Genomic DNA, 20373 nt, shown 5'->3' on the forward strand with positions numbered 1-20373 from the left:
CCGGGTCCTACCTGTGTGGAAGTGCTTTGAGTAGTGAAAAAAGCACTATATAAATGTAAAGAATTACTGTATAACTATTATTATTATTATTATAAATGTAAAGAATTCTAATTATTATTATTGTCATTATTATTATTATTATTATTATAGCACTTTTCTCTATGCTCAAAAGCACTTTACATAGTCAGGGGGGAGCCAATTCTGTCACCACTAATATGCAGCATCCACCTGGATGATGTGACGGCAGCCATTTTTGCGCCAGTGTACTCATCCCACATGAGCTATTAGGTGGTGAAGTGGTGAGAGAGACAGCCAATCAGAGACAGGGGATGAATAACTCTTTACGGAAGATGCCCAGCGACCTTTTATGACCAAAGAGAGTCAGGGCCTCAGTTTTATGTGCCATCCAAAGGATGACGCAATTTTTCCAGCACAGTCTCCCCCTGATCATCAATAAGTTGTTTAAATTTTAATACAATTGTGGAATTAGTAAATGAATTGATTTTGAGTGTTTTAAAGAGACACCCTGCAGGTTCTGCCCAATAGGCCACACACTCTGTAAAGGTGACATCACTGGCTTGTTTACCGTGCTTAATTACGACCACTGGTATAAAATTATTAAACACTATGAACAAGTACAAAACACTTATTGAAAAGTAAGAAAAGATTTGATCTTTGCTGTTTAAACCATGTTGTAATGTGTCAAATTTTAGCATGAGTTTATTCGAGGTGACTGGGAGGGGGATTACAGAGAGGAGGTGAAGTCATTTGTGGAATGGTGTGATAAAAACAATCTGATACTGAATGTCGAAAAAACAAAAGAACTGGTGATCGACTTCAGGAAGAAACAGCTGATACACATCCCGGTCTACATTAAGAACACTGCTGTGGAAATTGAGTTCCTGGGAGTTAATGTGACGAACAACCTCACCTGGTCCCTGCACACCTCCTCCGTCATCAAGAAAGCTCACCAGCGCTTGATCTTTCTGCGGAGGCTAAAGAGGGCCCATCTCAGTAAGTCAGTCCTCACCACTTTTTACAGAGGGACCATAGAGAGCGTGCTAACCAGCAGCAGCTCTCTGTGGCAGGATAGCTGCAGCGCTTCGGACTGGAAAGCACTGAGGAAAGTGGTGAGGGCTGCGGAGAGGATCATTGGAGCCCCGTTGCCAAATGTACAAGATTTGGCAAAACAACGCTGTCTGGCCAGAGCTGTGCGGATTTCTAGAGACCCTACTTATCCTGCCTCTGAACTCTTTTCCCTCATGCCCTCAAGCAGAAGGTACCGCAGCCTGAAATGTAGAACTACCAGGTTTAAAAACAGTTTTTTTCCTACTGCCGTTCGTCTTTTAAATGAAGCATTCTAGTATTTTATTGTAGGCTGATTTTAACTATGTGTTTTTATTAATGTCTTGTGCATCGTATTTTCGTTCTGCAGCACATCTTGGATGTTCTGCTGAATGACAAATAAAATTGAATTGAATTGAATTGAATTGAATGGGAAGTTAAACTCAAGCTAAAAATTAACACATTACATCCATCCATCCATCCATTATCCAACCCATTATATCCTAACTACAGGGTCACGGGGGTCTGCTGGAGCCAATCCCAGCCAACACAGGGTGCAAAGCAGGAAACAAATCCCAGGCAGGGTGCCAGCCTAACACATTACAACATGGTTTAAATAGAGATAAGAGTTTTATGGCCAGATATGAGGATTGTTTGCATCTCTTGGACTGACACAGACAACCTGACTACAGATCCACTTTGTATTGAAAAACTCATCAGAAACTTCAAAAGACTTTGTTGGACAGTTATCCAAAGATCTTGACAGTACATTGTCCTACTCTCTTGCTTAATGAATCTTAGCCTGAAGACGTCTGTTAATTTTTTATATCTAAGATGTCTCACTTAAAGGTTTTCCAGTTTTGTTATTTGTCCTAGTGTGTATATAAACACAGTTTCTGGATTACATCTTTTCTGAAGAAGGGGCCTGAGTTGCCTTGAAAGCTTGCATATTGTAATATTTTTAGTTAGGAAATACAAGGTGTCATTTTGCTTGACTTCTCACTACATTCATACTGGCTAACATGGTACAACACCCTAGTACTGCATACAGTTGGGTGAAAAAATAAGTGCACCCCATGGAAAAATTTACTTTTTCAACATACCTAAACAGGCAAATGGAAGATTTTCATGCAAACAGTGCCGACAGGTATACAAGATATACTTGAATAAAAACTCAAGGAAAAATGTGCTTTTCATGGTCTGTTAGGGAAAAAGTAAGTACACCCTTGGCTTCAGAAGCTGGTATTGCCCCCTTTACCAGAAATTAACTCTTTTAGGAATTACGCATAACTATCTACCCATCTCTGATATGAGCATATCCAATATCCTTAGGGTGCACTTACTTTTGCACAAGATTATAAATACTCTGTTAAATAAGTTACCTTCATTTCAATTTCCGTGCCATGGATTTGTTGGGCAACTGTTTTGATAATGCCAATGACAATGTCCTGCAGTCCATCTCTCTCAGAATAATAGTGCAAAATAAGGTTGTTCCCTTTTTCTGCATCCGTGCATCTGAAGGATGGAGCTCGCATCCCTGGGTATATTGTGGCCAGATGGTCATGAAGAGCATCTAAGTTCTAAAAAAGAAAAAGGAGACATTGCAAATTTTATCATTTCATGTCAAAAGTTTTAAAGCATAGAACATTCTAATTCCAGAGTAGAATGAGACATTAAGCTACTTAAACTTTGGCAAAAAGTGGAAAAATTGGGATTTTCTAGAACTTTCAACCATGTTAGCAATGGCGTTCTTAACTGCCACTTAACCTGTGAAACCAGCAGTTTTCTCTTCACAGTTAAAAGTGACGCTTGCTTACTTCAACCTGTCCTGTGACACAAGCTGTTGACCCTCAAAGACTTGTTGTGGCTTTGGGTCGACCAGCCCTCTTCCTGTCAGACTCCCTTCCAGTTTCCAAGTTCCTTCTGATGGTGTAGGAAACTGTACTTACTGACACCCTGGATTTTTTTACAATTTCTCTATAGGAAGGAAATACACTTTCAAGAGTTATAACAGGCTGTCTGCCCCTCTGGGTTAATTTCCAATTTCTCGCCATTATGATACCAAAATACAGAGCAGTATTGTCCAAATTATGCTTCACATGGTTGCAACAACACTGCTTTTAAAGAGACAGATGGTCTGTAAGTAATCAACAATATTTAGGACACCTGTAGGAATTGCTTCCATCAATTTCCAAAGCTTACTTCACTTCCATTGCTGCAGAAAGCTGTTAACAATTTACTTATTCCCTAATAAAGGCCTGTTTATTTAACTCTAATAATTACATTATTTTTTCAGTTTTTAGATAGATAGATAGATAGATAGATAGATAGATAGATAGATAGATAGATAGATAGATAGATAGATAGATAGATAGATAGATAGATAGATAGATAGATAGATAGATAGGAAAGGCAGTATATAATAGAGATAGATAGATAGATAGATAGATAGATAGATAGATAGATAGATAGATAGATAGATAGATAGATAGATAGATAGATAGATAGATAGATAGATAGATAGATAGATAGATAGATAGATAGATAGATAGATAGATAGATAGATAGATAGATAGATAGATAGATAGGAAAGGCAGTATATAATAGAGATAGATAGATAGATAGATAGATAGATAGATAGATAGATAGATAGATAGATAGATAGATAGATAGATAGATAGATAGATAGATAGATAGATAGATAGATAGATAGATAGATAGATACTTTATTACTCCCAAGGGGAAATTCCCATACTCCAGCAGCAGCATACTGATAAAAAACAATATTAAATTAAAGAGTGATAACAATGCCGATAACAATGCAGGTATACAGACAGACAATAACTTTGTATAATGTTAACATTTACCCCGCCGGGTGGAATTGAAGAGTCGCATAGTGTGGGGGAGGAACGATCTCCTCAGTCTGTCAGTGGAGCAGGACGGTGACAGCAGTCTGTCGCTGAAGCTGCTCCTCAGTCTGGAGATGATCCTGTTCAGTGGATGCAGTGGATTCTCCATGATTGACAGGAGTCTGCTCAGCGCCCGTGGCTCTGCCACAGATGTCAAACTGTCCAGCTCCATGTCAACAATAGAGCCTGCCTTCCTCACCAGTTTGTCCAGGCGTGAGGCGTCCCTCTTCTTTATGCTGCCTCCCCAGCACACCACCACGTAGAAGATGGCGCTTGCCACAATCGTCTGATAGAACATCTGCAGCATCTTATTGCAGATGTTGAAGGACGCCAGCCTTCTAAGGAAGTATAGTCGGCTCTGTCCTCTCTTACATAGAGCATCAGTATTGGCAGTCCAGTCCAATTTATCATCCAGCTGCACTCCCAGGTATTTATAGGTCTGCACCCTCTGCACACAGTCACCTCTGATGATCACGGGGTCCATGAGGGTCCTGGGCCTCCTAAAATCCACCACCAGCTCTTTGGTTTTGCTGGTGTTCAGTTGTAGGTGGTTTGAGTCGCACCATTTAACAAAGTCCTTGATTAGGTTCCTATACTCCTCCTCCTGCCCACTCCTGATGCAGCCCATGATGGCAGTGTCTTCAGCGAACTTTTGCACGTGCCAGGATTCCTAGTTGTATCAGAAGTGCGATGTATATAGGCTGAACAGGACCGGAGAAAGTACAGTCCCATGCGGCGCTCCTGTGTTGCTGACCACAATGTCAGACATGCAGTTCTCAAGACGCACATACTGAGGTCTGTCTTTAAGATAGTCCATGATCCATGCCACCAGGTATGAATCTACTCCCATCGCTGTCAGCTTGTCGCTAAGGAGCAGAGGTTGGATGGTGTTTAGTGTTTAGTAAACCGCTGGCAGATAATGCTTGCCTTTCTATCATTTCACGTTATTCATTGGACTTAAATTTCAACTGAAAATTTTCAACTGGAAAAATGGGGGTGTTCTAAAATTTTTGACTGATAGTCCTGGCAGGAACATCAAGCTGCTTGGAGATGGTGGTCTTCTAGCCTTTGCCTTTAACATGCTCGTCTTATCATTTTCTTTCTAATCTCCTCAGATAACTTTCTCCTCTTTTTCTCTGGTCCATGTTCAATTTGGGACACACGATGATACCAAACAGAAGAGTTCTGACTTTTCTCCATTTAAACCAGCCGAATGACCAACTGCACGATGGGAGAAATGAAATACAAATTCAAGAACACAGCTAGCTTGAAAAATCACTCGAATCCAGTTATTTCTGGGGATACCAACAAGTGTGTTCAGGCCATTTCAGAATATCTTTGTAGAATAAGCAATACTCGATCTCTTGTCACACTTGCTTTACTTACAGGTGGTCTGTAAGTAATCAACAAAAATTGGGACACCTGTAGGAATCGCTTCCATCAACTTTCAAAGCTTACTACACTTCCATTGCTGCAGAAAAGCAATAAGCTGTTAATCCTTTACTTGTTCCCTAATAAAGGCCTGTTTATATAAATGTAAAAATTACATTATTTTTCAGTTTTTAGTAACCTAAACTTTTTTTTTTAAACCTCTGGCAGTTAATGCTTGCCTTTGTATCATTTCAGGTTATTCATTGGACTTAAATTTCAACTGAAAATTTTCAATTGGAAAAATGGAGGTGTTCTAAAATTTTTGACTGATAGTCCTGGCAGGAACATCAAGCTGTTTGGAGATGGTGGTCTTCTAGCTATTGCCTTTAACATGCTTGTCTATCATTTTCTTTCTAATCTCCTCAGACAACTTTCTCCTTTGCTTTCTCTGGTCCATGTTCAATGTGGGACACACAATGATGCCAAACAGAAGAGTTCTGACTTTTCTCCATTTAAACCAGCCGAATGACCAACTGCACGATGGGAGACATGAAATACAAATTCAAGAACACAGCTAGCTTGAAAAATCACTCGAATCCAGTTATTTCTGGGGATACCAACAAGTGTGTCCAGGTGATTTCAGAATATCTTTGTAGAATAAGCAATACTCGATCTCTTGTCACACTTGCTTCACTTACAGATGGTCTGTAAGTAATCAACAAAATTTGGAACACCTGCAGGAATTGCTTCCATCAAATTTCAAAGCTTACTTCATTTCCATTGCTGCAGAAAAGCAATAAACTGTTAACTCATTACTTGTTCACTAAAATGGCCTGTTTATATATATGTTAAAATTACATTATTTTTCAGTTTTTAGTAACCTAAACTTTTGTTATTTAAACCGCTGGCAGTTAATGCTTGCCTTTGTATCATTTCAGGTTATTCATTGGACTTAAATTTCAACAGAAAATTTTCAACTGGAAAAATGATGGTGTTCTGAAACACTTGACCGGTAGTGTGGCTAAATAAACACATTGTAAAAATATCCCATAGTCCAGAGTGTGGTTTATTATCCAAATAAAAAGGGGAGTGATGATCACTGAGACTGTGCTTTCTGATTATCTCCTGTTATTCTGACCCACACTTATTCCCTGACTTTTTTATCTCCTAGTCTTACTCTCAGACGTTGTACACACAATTCCTTTATCTCGTTCACCAGGTACAACAGAGCAAGCATGGCAGCACAGTGGTGGCGCATGCTGTCTTGCAGTGAGGAGACCAGGGTTTTCCTCTCAGCAGGGCCGTTCTTAGGCATGGGCGAGCAGGGCAGTCGCCCGGGGCCCCGAGACAAAAGGGGCCCCATCATTTGAGGGTTTTTTTTTTTTTTAAGATCGACACAAGCTATGTATCTGTACTCCGAAGTTTAATGCTAAGCTTACTGCCCTTTCCCGGGGCAGGGACGCTGCAACAGGGAACTGGGGCTTGGGGCGTTCGCTATGGCCAGGACCCTGCGCAGGCTTAGGCAGAGCCCTATTACGACACACCCCCATAAAAGTCAATAAATTGAGTGCTCTCGTCGGAGGAGACCATTCCGTTCCAGACCACGGTTGCATTGTGAGCGTGGGCGCGGACTTCTTCCCGTGTTTTTCTGTTGCGTATAACGCTTTCTTCCCTTTTTCGCCTTGGCATTGGCCTTATCGTACTCCTCTCGTAACTGCGTCTTTTTCGTGTTAGCAGTTTCGCACGTACCATATTAACATGAAATGCAGTTATCCATCCGGTGCTGCTAAATGAAAGAAAAAGGCAGACGATGTAACCTTGATTGAGACACAAAAAGGAGCTTTGCTGAAATTTGTCGTGTAAGGTGCATTCTCCTACTGATTCCTTTCAAAACCGACCAGCAGTAAGTAAAGATTTCGCAAGTGTTAAAGAGTGAAAAGTTGATTTCATTTCTTGAGCTTTAGGGCCCCCACAGTCTAATCATGCCCAGGGCCCCCAACGTCCGAAGAACAGCCCTGCTCCCAGGTTGTCCTTAAGTCCTGGGATTCACCTGATCATTCTCACAATGGACAACTTCAAGTGCTGCTATGTCTTTCTTGTAGCGTGGTGACCAGAACTGCACACAATACTCCAGAGGTGGTCTCACTAGTGCATGACATAGTCTGAGCGTAATGTTCCTTGATTATATTCAACAGCTTTAACCCAAAATTTTATTGGCTTTTCTCATAGCTTCTGCACATTGCTTAGATGATGAAGATGTTGTATCATGATGGCATAGTGGCAGCACTGCTGCTTCGCAGTTAGGAGATCAGGACTTGCAATCCCTGGTGCTCTCTACATAGAGTCTGCATGTTCTCCCCGTTGCTGTGTGGGTTTCCTCAGGGTGGTACAGCTTCCTCTCACAGTCCAAAGTTATGCAGGTTAGGTGAATTGGTGACGCTAAATTGGCCTGGGGAGTGTGTGTGTGGTTGCCCTGTGATGGATTGGCACCCTGTCCAGGGTTTGTTCCTGCCTTGTGCCCTATTCTATTTGGGATGGGTGTGACCACATCCTCACCATGGTCTGGATTAAATGGATTACACAATGAAATGACATAAATGAAATAAGAAAAATAAGAAAAGCACTGTACTAAATAGCATGTATTGAACATTAAAGGCATTCCTTGATAATCTCATTACCTGTAAAAATTCACGGACGTTTGATCCCAAAACACGCAGGATTGTGTCATAGCCAGACTCTTGGCAAAACTCAAAAAACATTTTCCCAAACATCTGTAGAATGTCACCAGCATTAATTTCTGTTGAAAGAAAAACATAAAATAGAGATGATCCAAATGACTCAGTGGTTTATATTTCAAAAGTGTTCTGGTGGTACCCTCCCCTTGATTTTAGGCAGTATTATTCCCTTCATTATGTCATCAATGGTCTACGAAATTCTGTTCTTAAAAAGTTGTGGCGTACTAGCAGTAAAGCACTACACACAGATGTGGACAAATTTGTTGGCACCCCTCCACAAAAAAAACAAGAGCCCACAATTGTTTTTCAAATAACTTGAAACTGACAAAAGTCATTGGCACCCATTGTTGCTTAAGTTGTACTTAACAAAAATCAGACTTTGCTTTAGAGATGTCATTCAACAGAATATTTTAAATAATAACAAAAATTTAAATGGCATGGACAAAAATGATGGGACCCTTAACCTAATATCTTGTTGCACAACCTTTAGAGTTTGCCACCACTGAACACAAGCGATTCCTGGAGCTCTCCATGAGACGTCTGCACCTGTCCACAGGTCGTATGGCCCACTCGTCCTGAGCAAACTGCTCCTGCTGTCTCAGGTTTGAACAGGGGTCTTCTCCAGACTGCATCTTTCAGTTCTTTCCATAAATGTTCCATAGATTTCAAATCAGGGCTCATAGAAGGCCACTTCAGAATAGTCCAGTTCTTATTCTGAGCCATTCTTGGGTGCTTTCCGCTCTGTGTTATGGCTCCTTATCTTTTTGGAGGACTCATGACTTTGACAGAGCTTTCTGACACTGGATGGTACGTTTCACTCCAGAATGTCTTGATAGTCTTGGAATTTCATTGTTCCCTGCAGAGACTCAAGGCACCCCATGTCAGATGCAGCAAAGCAACCTCAAAACGTAAGAGATCCTGCTCCATGTTTCACAGTAGGTCTGGTGTTCTTTTCTTTGAAAGCTTCATTTTTTTCATCTGTAGACACAGAGCTGATATGACTTGCCAAAAAGCTCCAGTTTTGTCTCATCTGTTCAAAGTATATTCTCCTAAAAGCGTTGTGGCTTGCCAATATGCCTTTTAGCAAATTCCAGTCTGTTCTTTTAATGTTTATCATTCAGTAGTGGAGTCCTCCTGGGTCTTCTTGCATTGAGCCCACTGTCACTCAAAAAGTGACAAATGTTACAATGAGACACTGCTGGATCTTGACATTGGAGTTCAGCTTGTATCTCTTTGGAAGTTGTCCTTGGCTTTTTGTCTACCATTCTCATTATCCTTCTGCCCATTCTGGGGTCGATTTTCCTCTTGAGGCCGCATCCAGGAAGGTTGGCTACAGTCCTATGGACCTTAAACCTCTTAATAATATCTGTAGCTGTTGTCACAGGAACATCAAGCTGCTTGGAGATGATGGTCTTCTAGCCTTTGTCTTTAACATGCTAGTCTGACAATTTCTTTCTGATCTCCTCAGATGACTCTCTCCTTTGCTTTCTCTCTGGTCCATGTTCAGTGTGGGACACACCAAACAACAGAGTTATGACTTTTCTCCATTTAAATCGTCTGAATGATTGGAGACATGAAATACAAATTCAAGTACACAACTAGCTTGAAAAATCACTCAAATCCAGTTGTTTCTGGAGGTTCCAACAAATGTGTCCAGGCCATTTTAGAATATCTTTGTAGAATAAGCAATTCTCGATCTCTTGTCACACTTGCTTTGCTTTACTCAATGACATTTCAAAGGCATGTGGGTATAAAGGGGATAATTCCTTTTCATTTCATCACTTTTCAGGAGGCATACAGCACTTTTTGAATGAGCTGTAAGGGGACCAATGAATTTGTCCTCATCTGTAGACATCAAATGCTATCATCTTCTGCACATCCCGTTTTTCTCCTCCATTTTAATATCATGACCTTTATCACATCTTTATACTTACTGAGCACTTTACTTGCTGCAGCGACCAGATCGTAAGTTTTAGCATCTTCATAAATGATTCGGACCAGAAACTGACCTTCCACATCCAGCTGGGCTTCCCTCCTGTCAATACATTTTATAGCAATTTACAAACTACCAACAAAACCAGGAAAGCACTTCAACAAACTGTATATAGATCAGACTTGGCAAAGTGGCAAAGTGGGCAGAGGAATTGGCTCTGACATTTTGCACTGGGTTAGAACATCATCAGTTTATCCTGCAGTTGGACAACACCAGGGTGTTTATTACTGTTTTGTTGATGGAAGGAGTATTAATCAGTGCTTTGATCAATCCGACTATGGCAGTAGAGAAAAAATACCTAGGTTTTTAAAACTCTTTAAAAGTCTGCAATCTATCAGAGATAAAATGCCTCTGATGCCAACCTCCTCTAAGCAAAGGTGACAAAAGCATAATTGTAAGCTTGAAGTGCCAGGGTGATAAAATGAATACAATTCACACACACCCACCCAGCTCCTATATGGCAGCTAATTGCAGAGCCACCACACTGCTCTTCAGTTAGCTAACTCTGCTCACACGAAACACTCTTGCTCTATTCTGTAGATCGATTGACCTCGTTCTCAGGCAATCATCTCCTGTAAAAAAGGAATCTGTTTCTCACTCACCTACCCTACCTAAGCACTACTAATCACCAATTTAGGAAACAGTTTCCATTTTTACACTTCCTATGGTCAACGGCGTAGCAAGGTTCACAGGGGCCTGGGTGCAATCATCATTGAATGGGCCCCCAAACCTGCGCGCTTCGTGCGCTCGCGCTCTGGAGGGGGGGCCCTCGCTGCTGAAATGCTTGAAGACAAGATAGATTGAGAAGGAAACCATTAAAAACGATGTTCGGAGAAAAATATAGTTTTGTTTTGTAAAGCGTAAAAACAGACGTGTGTTGGCGACTTGATCGATTCACTTACCTAAGAGAACTGACTGAGAAATAGACGGAAGCGGGAAGCCGTTCGTCGACGATCGTGGGAAGCTGCTTGCCTGCTTCACAACTAAGCTATAGCCTTTCGGAGAATGAAGCGAACATGTCGCTTTGTTTTTAGCCGCCGCCGTCTGTACACAATGTGCCGCCCCGCCCGGCCGAGTCGGACGGCGCTAATGAAAATAATGTAATTGTGGGAAAATGTAAAAATGCTGACTGACAGTGGCTAAAATCGCTAAATACGGACATGTGAAAGTCCTTACTACAAAGTTACTTAAATTAATAAGCAATACGATCAGTCTAACTAATTTGACTGTGACTGATGGTCTGATGCCCTGATCACCTGATGAGAGCGCTGCAAAAAAAAAAAAGAAAAAAAAAGAGGCCTGATGGGCCCTCCCGAGGCCCGGGGCCCGGGTGCATTGCACCCCTTGCCCCATTGTAGCTACGCCACAACCTATGGTACTGCAGGCAGCCCTTAAACTAAACACAAAAGACATAATCAAATTATGGAACATAAAGACTTGCAAACAAAAAAGGCAAAACAACCACTGACCAAAACGTTAAATTGAAGTTGGAGTTTCTTAAACTGTTAAAAAGAAAAAGGCAAGACTGGAGTTGGGGGTTAGTACATTTGAAAGAGACAGTGCTACTGCAATAAATGATTTCATCAAGGGTTGCGCACGGCGCAGCAAACATCTTGCAGGAGGCAGGAACAATCTTTGGATGGGGGTGCCAGCTCATCACTACCACCTGTGCCACCGTGCCCTCATGTTTAATAACATGTTTTAATTCCTATCATCATGACAATGATATCAAGTATACATCTAAGTATTTAAATTCTTCAGGGAGCTGTAATATCATTAATGTAATGGGTTCTGTGTCCTGTCAGCATAACAGAAAGCCCGTTTAAGAAGCACATAGTGATTCACACACATAAAGCACATAAAAGAACACATAAAATATGAAGCATTTAACATGTTACTTTAGTTACGAAGGCATTTGAAAAACTAGTAAATGATACGATTTTAAGATGAAGTTTATAATGTTCTACTTTAATGATAAAATAAACTACGTGATTAAAGTGGAAATTTCGAGATTAAAGTTGACATTTCGAGCTTTTTTCCCCACTGTGTCCCTATTTTTTTTTCTTCTTTTCTCTGTACCGTAATAAACTCTTATATGACACTCAGACCTTTTCACGGCGACTTTGATATCTGACCACTTCTTTTTTATTTCGGGCACTGTGCGACTTTCCGAACTTGAACTTTCGAGTGTCTCCGCCACTCTGTTACTCGATCAACTTCCTTTTGTTGTTTATACCACTGCTTAAGCCAATAAATAGTACGTCTTTCCTTGCCTCCACTTCGCCTTTGCTGAAATTCTTTTTATCATATGCTTTTGCAATTGTCTTTTAACCCAACACTGAACGGGGAAGGTGACATTTATATTGATTTGCATATTAAAATATGCAAAATTCTGGGAGGAATCGGGGTTGGATGGCAGGCGCATGCATGTGCATTACTTTTCACACTGACCGGGATTTATTGAGCTGAAGTGCGTGGAAGTTGGCGTTCGCATGTTTTTGTGCATCTAAATTTTTTTGTGCGTACGCACATTTCAAATCTCATCCGTATGTCATGTATTATTGTGAGTTCTACGCACGCCGTTAAGCATGAGGCCCATGGACTTTGATACTGCTTTGGATACCAATAGGGCATATTTGGAATTATAAGCCACCAGGGGACACTGAGGGGATTTACAAGCCCTACTTTACTAGGCTCCAGTAAACCATTATTATTCACAAGGACACGTACGTGCACACAGCGGCAAGCACTGCCCTGCGTTTCTTTAAACAAAAGCCATTCAGTCAGCTGTAAGGTGCTGTGTGGATGTTGGCATCGTATTGTTTGTTTGTTTCTGTGAAGAAAATGGCTCCTAAACAGCAATAAGGGGCTCAAAGCAACCCATCAAAGGCTAAAAGGGAGCATAAAGTGTTATCTCTTGATGAGAAAATTAAAATTTTTGATCTTTTCAAAAGTGGCATGTCGCTTGCTGAAATCATTATTCCCTTAACAATATAGTAATATAGTTACATTGTACTTGGTATTAAAAGAAATCTAGAGATCATATATGGGAGGATGTGTGTTAGGTATATGTAAATACTACGCCATTTTATATAAGAGACTTGAGCATCTGTAGATTTTGGTATTTGTGTGGAGTCCTGGAACTAATCCCCCACTGATATGGAGGTCCGACTATACAATTAAACAAAATGCTATCCTAGTTTTGAACCAACATATATGGTCAGGTTGGGGAGCAACACTGGTACAGCATGTTGCCGGACCCACCACACAACGAAACAGCTCAGGATCCTAGTTGGCAAATCCCCCCAGGCAGACACGCGGTCCAGTCCCACGCTTCTGAAATGACCCTCTATCTGCCGCAGCCAGATGTTACATGGGTATTCCCCTTGGCCTTGTCCAGCCACTTGGGTCCCCATCAATCAGGATCACCCTTGGGGAATTGCGCAACATGGCTGTAGTGTCATAACTGATGGTCCTTCACAATGCAGATGATGTGCGTCATTTGGGACTCTGTGAGCAACCACTCATTCAACACAAAGTCAAATCAGCGGTACTCAAAGAAATACAGTACCGAAGGAGTCCAGTCTTCTTTTCAGGTCACTGGATAGCGTCCATGTCTTGCAACCATATAGCAAGATAGGAAGAACAGGACTCTAAAGACTTGGACCTTCATCCTTTTACAGAGATATCGGGAGCACCACACACCCCTTTCCACCAACATCATGACCCCTCATGCTCTCCCAATCCATGTACTGACTTCATAGGAAGAGTCACCAGACACATGAATGTCACTGCCAAGGCAAGTAAGCCTCTCGACAAGGTCGACACTCTCTTCACAGATAAACACACTGCTGATGGCCGTGCCCAAGAGGTCACTAAAGGCCTGGCTCTTGGTTTTTATCAGGACACAAAGCCCAGACATTCAGACTCCTTGCTCAGTCTCTCGAGCACCCAGATCAGAGCCTCCATTGACTCTGCGAAGATCACAGTATCGTCAGCAAAGTCAAGATCCGTGAATCTTCCTTCACCAACAGATGCCCCACAACTGCTGGACCCCATGACCCTGCCCAACACATAGTCCATGCAAGCATTGAACAGAGCAGGAGCAGAACACACCCCTGATGTACCCCAGAAAAAACTGGGAAAAATGCAGAGGTTCTGCATCCATATAAGAAACACAGAAAATTTGACAAACGAGAGGAGGCCATTCAGTCCATCAGGTCCAATTGTTTAGCTAATAGCTAAGCTGCCCCGACATGCTTAAACAATGGGTACAAAAGCAAATTACAAAACGACCCTCCCACAGTAGAAAACAGGACGTTGCCTAAATCCATATCACACGCACCTCAGGACAGGTAACACACCTGAAGCTAAACATGTTTGGATGGGAACTTGGATGGGAAGACCATCTGGGAAAAACTTGGCTTTGCTGTTGGAAAAAGTGTTGGTTTAAGCCAGCAGGGGGCACTTACCCGGTCTGTTTGTGGAGCCCACTGCCCCAGTACAGTGACAAGGACACTTTGATGTAAAAATTGGCGGCTCCGTCCTTCGGATGAGACTTAAAACTGAGGTCCTGGTCATAAAAAAATTCCAGGGGCATTTTTCGTAAAGAGTAGGGTGTTTCCCAATGTTCACCACAGCCTGGTCATTGTGGCCCCCCTAATCATCCCCTGTCCCTAACTGGGTAACTATTTCTCCCACCACCTAATAACTTGTGTGTGTTGAGAGTACTGGTGCAAAAATGGCTGCCATCGCATCACCCAGATGGATGATGCATATTAGTGGTGGTTCAAGTGCCTCCCCACTCATTATGTAAAGTGCTTTGAGTAGTGAGAAAAGTGCTATATAAATGTAAAGTCTTCTTCTTCTTAAAGAAATACATTTATCTTATATGTGACATTTTCCATTGTATACTCCCCAACCTGACCTGACCTGACCTGCATCATGGGACTGAAGCCATTAAGCACTTGTGTTTTGGGAATCAAACAAACTACCGAGACATGGAGTTGAAGCAGTACCCCTTACATCCTTTATGATGTATCTACAGTCTTAAACATTCTGGTTCTTTAATGGCACTTAATGGTTTATATTGGGTTGTGTGGTTCCTCATAGCACTATTGCTATTCTATACAGATAAAGTTGGTACATTGTGCCTGGAAAAACTTCCTAATGTGTAGAAAAATCCAGAAATCTTTAACGTATGGTATGGCTACCTAGCAGGACACTAAAGGATTAAGAAAAACTGGATTTACTCTGTGTTACCTATATATGCAGCAAAAGTCATTTTAAAATCAGGACCCATTAATATTTCACAAATCTGTTATGATCTATTGGTTATTTACTGAATGGAGACTGTCGTGGATCCAACTAAAGAAAGGTTATTTCTGGATGGGTCTTTAGGGAGGTAAAAATGGTTCCCCTATGGCATCACTCTGAAGAACCACTCTGGCACCTTCATTTTTAAAAGTGCAGATGAGATATTGGGGCAGCTTAGCTATAAGCTAAACAAACGGACTGAATGATCTCCTCATGTTTAAAGTATCTAATTTCTTATGTTCTTATACTAATTTGCTCCAGTGATTCATTATTACCGTCATGAATCAAAACTGTCTGTTGAACTGGCTTCCGCCTTTTAAGGAATGGAATCGTATCCAGTATTGGTTCCTGCCTTGTATCTAGTGCGGCTTGGATGCCTCCTGTCTCCTCAAAATGGTGCAATGTACACGAAATGAAATTGAGCACGGACTAACAACAAGCGGATCACGGAGACCTTTAGCCTAGTTATTCCCTATGTTGCGTTAATAAGAAGCCCCGCTGAACGACTACTGCTCTTACCGAAATCTCCTCACAGCCCTAATGTTTAACTTCCAAGCTGTCAGTACAAGCCGGCGCTGCTGCGTGTCGTGTCGTTTCAGTCCTCCAGAGCTGCGGTTTGAGTCGCGCATTGCGTGCCTACAGTCAGGTTTGGCTGCATTTATTTTGCCGAAATCAATTCAGTAAAAAGTGTAAAGAGGGCATCGTTTGTTTTTGTTTACTCACTTGATGTCTTCCCACACCTCAGGTCCATAATTTCTTAACACGAGGAGTTCAAGTGCGTGATTCACAAAGCCATACTGAAACGAAAAAAAAATAAAGACAGGTATAAATAAGATAAGAATACTGTACACGCATACACACTCGCGCAACCCCTCATCGACTCCCACATACGCGCATAAAGCACAACAGCTGAAATGTGCTTGCCTATCATGCACCTGACAACACACATATACAAAACAGTTCAGGGTTTGACCATAACGTACCATCTTCGTTTGAAGCTGATCCTTAATTTCATTCGCGGTGACCTAAAACACCAGACTCCCCGATTTGAGGACAGTATTCGCCGCCCCAGCTATGTGAAGCATCACTCTCTTTACCCAAGGTAGCCTTTTTGATTGCAAACTCTTCAGGACCAATAAACGATCGCGGATCCGTCAACATGGTCGTCAGTCATCCAATAGGAACAAGGGGGCGGGCACACTGTCTGCATCTTCAGTAACCCGTTAATTTGTAACTGTGCTTTTCAAGCGAGGCTCACTTTTATTTATGTATTTATTTATTTAGCTTTCTAGGGTTCACAAATTAATTCTTTCACGCTAATTGTGTGCTCGGTGCTCGTCTTTAAAAAACTATTATGCAACGTTGTAGCGTTTATGGTTTGTCACAAGGCGGCGCCGCGATCTCGTTCATGTATTTACTCCGCGTGTTATGTATTAAGCTGAAAGCTTGAATTCACAAGTCTCAGGCAAGATTTCTGCGATGACGTTTATAACGCTTCCAAACAACCGTGAAAAAAGAGCTACGCAAATTGACGTCTTTTAATGATTAACGTATGTACTATTTAAAACAATGATAAAAATAGGAAAAATAACGATTCGATAATTATTATTTAGCATAGAGTAAAAATAATTCGTCATTGTTTGGCAATATCTATCTATCTATCTATCTATCTATCTATCTATCTATCTATCTATCTATCTATCTATCTATCTATCTATCTATCTATCTATCTATCTATCAGGAGTTTGAACCTTAATAAGCGGGTAGTGCCAATTAAAGGACAGCTTCTTTTGAATTTATTATCTCAAAGTAGTCTTCAGCAAAATGATACCGGTGCTCACAATAAGTGGGAGTGGAGACCATGGACAGGGCCGAGGACCTCTTCTTCAGTATTGCTCTAATGGGAGTACAAAGGTGATTTTTTTAATTTTTTTGACATTTCTCTCATGTTAGAAATGATAGATGAATATTAAAGAGAGTTAGCCAAATAGTCCTGCGGTGGGTTGGCACCCTGCCCAGGTTTGTTTCCTGCCTTGTGCCCTGTGTTGGCTGGGATTGGCTCCAGCAGACCCCCGTGACCCTGTGTTCGGATTCAGCGGGTTGGAAAATGGATGGATGGATGGGTTAGCCAAATATACAGCATAGGGCAAGGTTAAAGAAAAACTCCTTGTCTTCATGCTGAAAGTATGCATACAGTTAATAATAAACTGTAGAAAACAACAATTTTCACTTTGACAGATAATTGGATTAGAAAATTACTGAGCAGTTGGTGATGTTTGGCAAGATCTTTTGTGTTGGCTCTTTTTTAAGTTAGTTTGATAATGAAGACATAAGCCATTATTTCAGGTCTGTGTGGTGAAAGACACTGTTTAAAACTGATTGTTAAAATCCACCTCTATGTTTTCTTTATAGTTTTATATATTTGTTTCTCTCAGCACATGACAGAAAAAATTGTAGAAAGAAGAAACTGTAAAAAAAGATGCAAACTGCCTTTTTAGCAGCATTTCTATTTACATTCTTCCTAACCCCACAGTGCTAAACCTTTCTCACAAAACTAGCTGTGCTACCCGTCTGAGATGGGCCGAAGTGTAGATAATCGTCCTAGACCTCAGCATAGTCAGTGTTAACCTTTGCAGTGCATCAAGTATTGGAATGTATTTTGTGATGCATGTCGTAATAAACTACAATATGTTGCATTTGTCATTCCGGCGGATGGTATGTCATACACATTAGCACTGCTTTTATGAATCTCATACCAAATGACATATCACACAGACACTTTCATTAAGGAGGATGCGTTTCCTCAATTGTACACTTCCCTTGATTTCAGATTTTGTTTTGAGGAACTTGCCTTTGGACAGGACAGCTTAAATTTGAGGCTTGGCCGTATCATTTCCTTATATTCATATACTCTTTGGAGTGTTTATGAAGTGCTTTGAGCTCTTTGTAAAAACAATGATTATTGTTGTCCAGGACATTGGAGCACTTGTTAGTGCTTCTGCCTCAGTGGTCCAGAATCCTGGCTTTAAATTCAGTAAGCTGGTTAATTTGGTGTGTGGAGTCTGCTTGCATGTTCTCCTGGTGTCTGTGTGGCTTTTTCTTAAGGTACACAAGGTTTCTCTCCCATGCACAGACAGCAACCAAGTGTAGATGCTGGATCTGTAAAGCATCAGTGCCAACCCCTGCTGCATTGGAAATGGGAATGTGAGGCATAAAGAAATTATATCTGCATCAGCATTAAACAGTTTTTTTAGTTCAAGAAAGAAATAATTCCTTTTATCATTTGAGATCTGCTTTCCTTTAGGAAAAGATGGCCTCTTTTCTTCTTACAGAAGACAGCTTTTGAACGTCTTCCACCGCTCATCCAAATGGACGTTCATCCAGTTTTATGTCTTCGTAGATTTCTATAACATGTGTAACATCTTCATAGGCACGTTAACTCTTACATGAATGCAAATGTTATGGTGAATCTTTGGGGGCTAATGTCAGAATGTTCAGTATGTTTATGTTATACAGAGCCCTCTATAATGTTTGGGACAAAGACACATTTTTCTTTGCTTTACCACCTGGCGCCACAGTTTAAAATTACAAATCAAACAATTCAGACGTGAATAAAGTGCACATTGCATGATTTTTATTTAAGGAGAATTACATACGTTTCGGTCACACCATGTCGAAATGACAACACTTTGATAACCTGCACTGAAAAAAGTATAACATTGATGTTGTTCATTCAACATAAATTTTATCTTTCAAGCAACTCAAGATTAGTCATTTAGTGTTGCAGCTTGAAATATTTGGTTTCAGATCTTAATCAAAGTAAAAAAAATTGTTTGTACCAAATTAAGTTATGGTGGAGGGAATAAACGTAAAAATCCAATTTCAGTTAACTTAATATTTTAGGTTGTTCGTGTGCTGTGTTTGAGGGGCCATTTCTATATTCTTTCAGTCGAATGTTCCAGTTTGATGGCTTTCCAACTGCCAGAAAAGAAGAACAACTTAAAAAATAGATTTACTTCAGTATAAAACAATTGAATTACACCCAATCACTCTAAATGATTTGCCTCAACTTAAAAATTGTGGGATCAATAAGCTAAAAAGAATTATATTGGTTCAGATTGAAAATATTAAGTGTGAATCATCACATATTTTTTTTTCAGTGTGGTCCCCAATTTTTTCAGGGCACCATAATTTTGGGGACAATTGGTGTCATGGGTGTTCGTGATTCCTCAGGTGGGTTTCATTTGCTTCCTAAGATACCTCGGCTTGCTTCTACCCTTTGGATTCTGTGTTTCGTGTACTCACAACTGCAAACCTACACTGAAAAAAGTATAACCTCAATTCAACTTAAAATAATTAAGGTAATGATTCGCACTTAATATTTTCAATCTGAACCAATATAATTCTTTTTATCTTATTGAACCCAGAATTTTTAAGTTGAGGCAAATCATTTAGAGTGATTGGGTGTAATTCAATTGTTTTATACTGAAGTAAATCTATTTTTTAAGTTGTTACAATTTAAAATGGTTTATTGGTCGTAACCTGTTTTTATGCTATTAGAAATATGAACATAACACATTCCAATGCTATACTTTTTAAATTTATTTTAAAATTAGGTGTAAATACAACAGCATTTTGCAGAGTAAATCTTAAATATACAACAAAAAATTATTAAACGTTTCTGCAGCTTTCTTGAAAGAATGTTTTATTACGAGTTATTATGTTTAAAATTAACAGTTGAGAAACAGGGTTACTTACCAGAAATCCTCCATTATAAAAGTCTGCTGCTGAAAATGACCAGACCTGTATAGCCACGTCCACTCCACTCAGGAAAGTGTTCTTCTTTTTTGGCAGTTAGAAAGCCAGCAAGCTGGAAAGTTCAACCGAAATAATACACAAACAGACCCTCGCACACAGCACATGAACAACCTAAAATATTAGGTTAACTGAAATAGGATTTTTATGTTTATTCCCTCCACCATAA

General features: G+C 40.5%; 1 protein-coding gene across 2 annotated transcripts in view; it reads right to left on the reverse strand.

Annotated features, from left to right (window-relative positions):
* The window catches only part of gucy1b1 (guanylate cyclase 1 soluble subunit beta 1), a 46808-nt gene extending 30286 nt beyond the window's left edge, over positions 1 to 16522 (reverse strand). For both annotated transcript variants that reach the window (XM_051928163.1, XM_028802670.2), the window contains exons 1-5: positions 16373 to 16522; positions 16113 to 16186; positions 10015 to 10115; positions 8024 to 8142; positions 2448 to 2645 (exon numbers count right to left, since the gene is read on the reverse strand). In XM_051928163.1, coding sequence (XP_051784123.1) covers positions 2448 to 2645; positions 8024 to 8142; positions 10015 to 10115; positions 16113 to 16186; positions 16373 to 16375 — 495 coding nt within the window. In that variant the 5' untranslated portion in view covers positions 16376 to 16522. The remainder of the gene's footprint in view (positions 1 to 2447; positions 2646 to 8023; positions 8143 to 10014; positions 10116 to 16112; positions 16187 to 16372) is intronic.
* Positions 16523 to 20373: the final 3851 nt, after the last annotated feature.

This window comes from Erpetoichthys calabaricus, chromosome 5 (assembly GCF_900747795.2).
Source record: "Erpetoichthys calabaricus chromosome 5, fErpCal1.3, whole genome shotgun sequence".
NCBI classification, from domain to species: domain Eukaryota; kingdom Metazoa; phylum Chordata; class Cladistia; order Polypteriformes; family Polypteridae; genus Erpetoichthys; species Erpetoichthys calabaricus.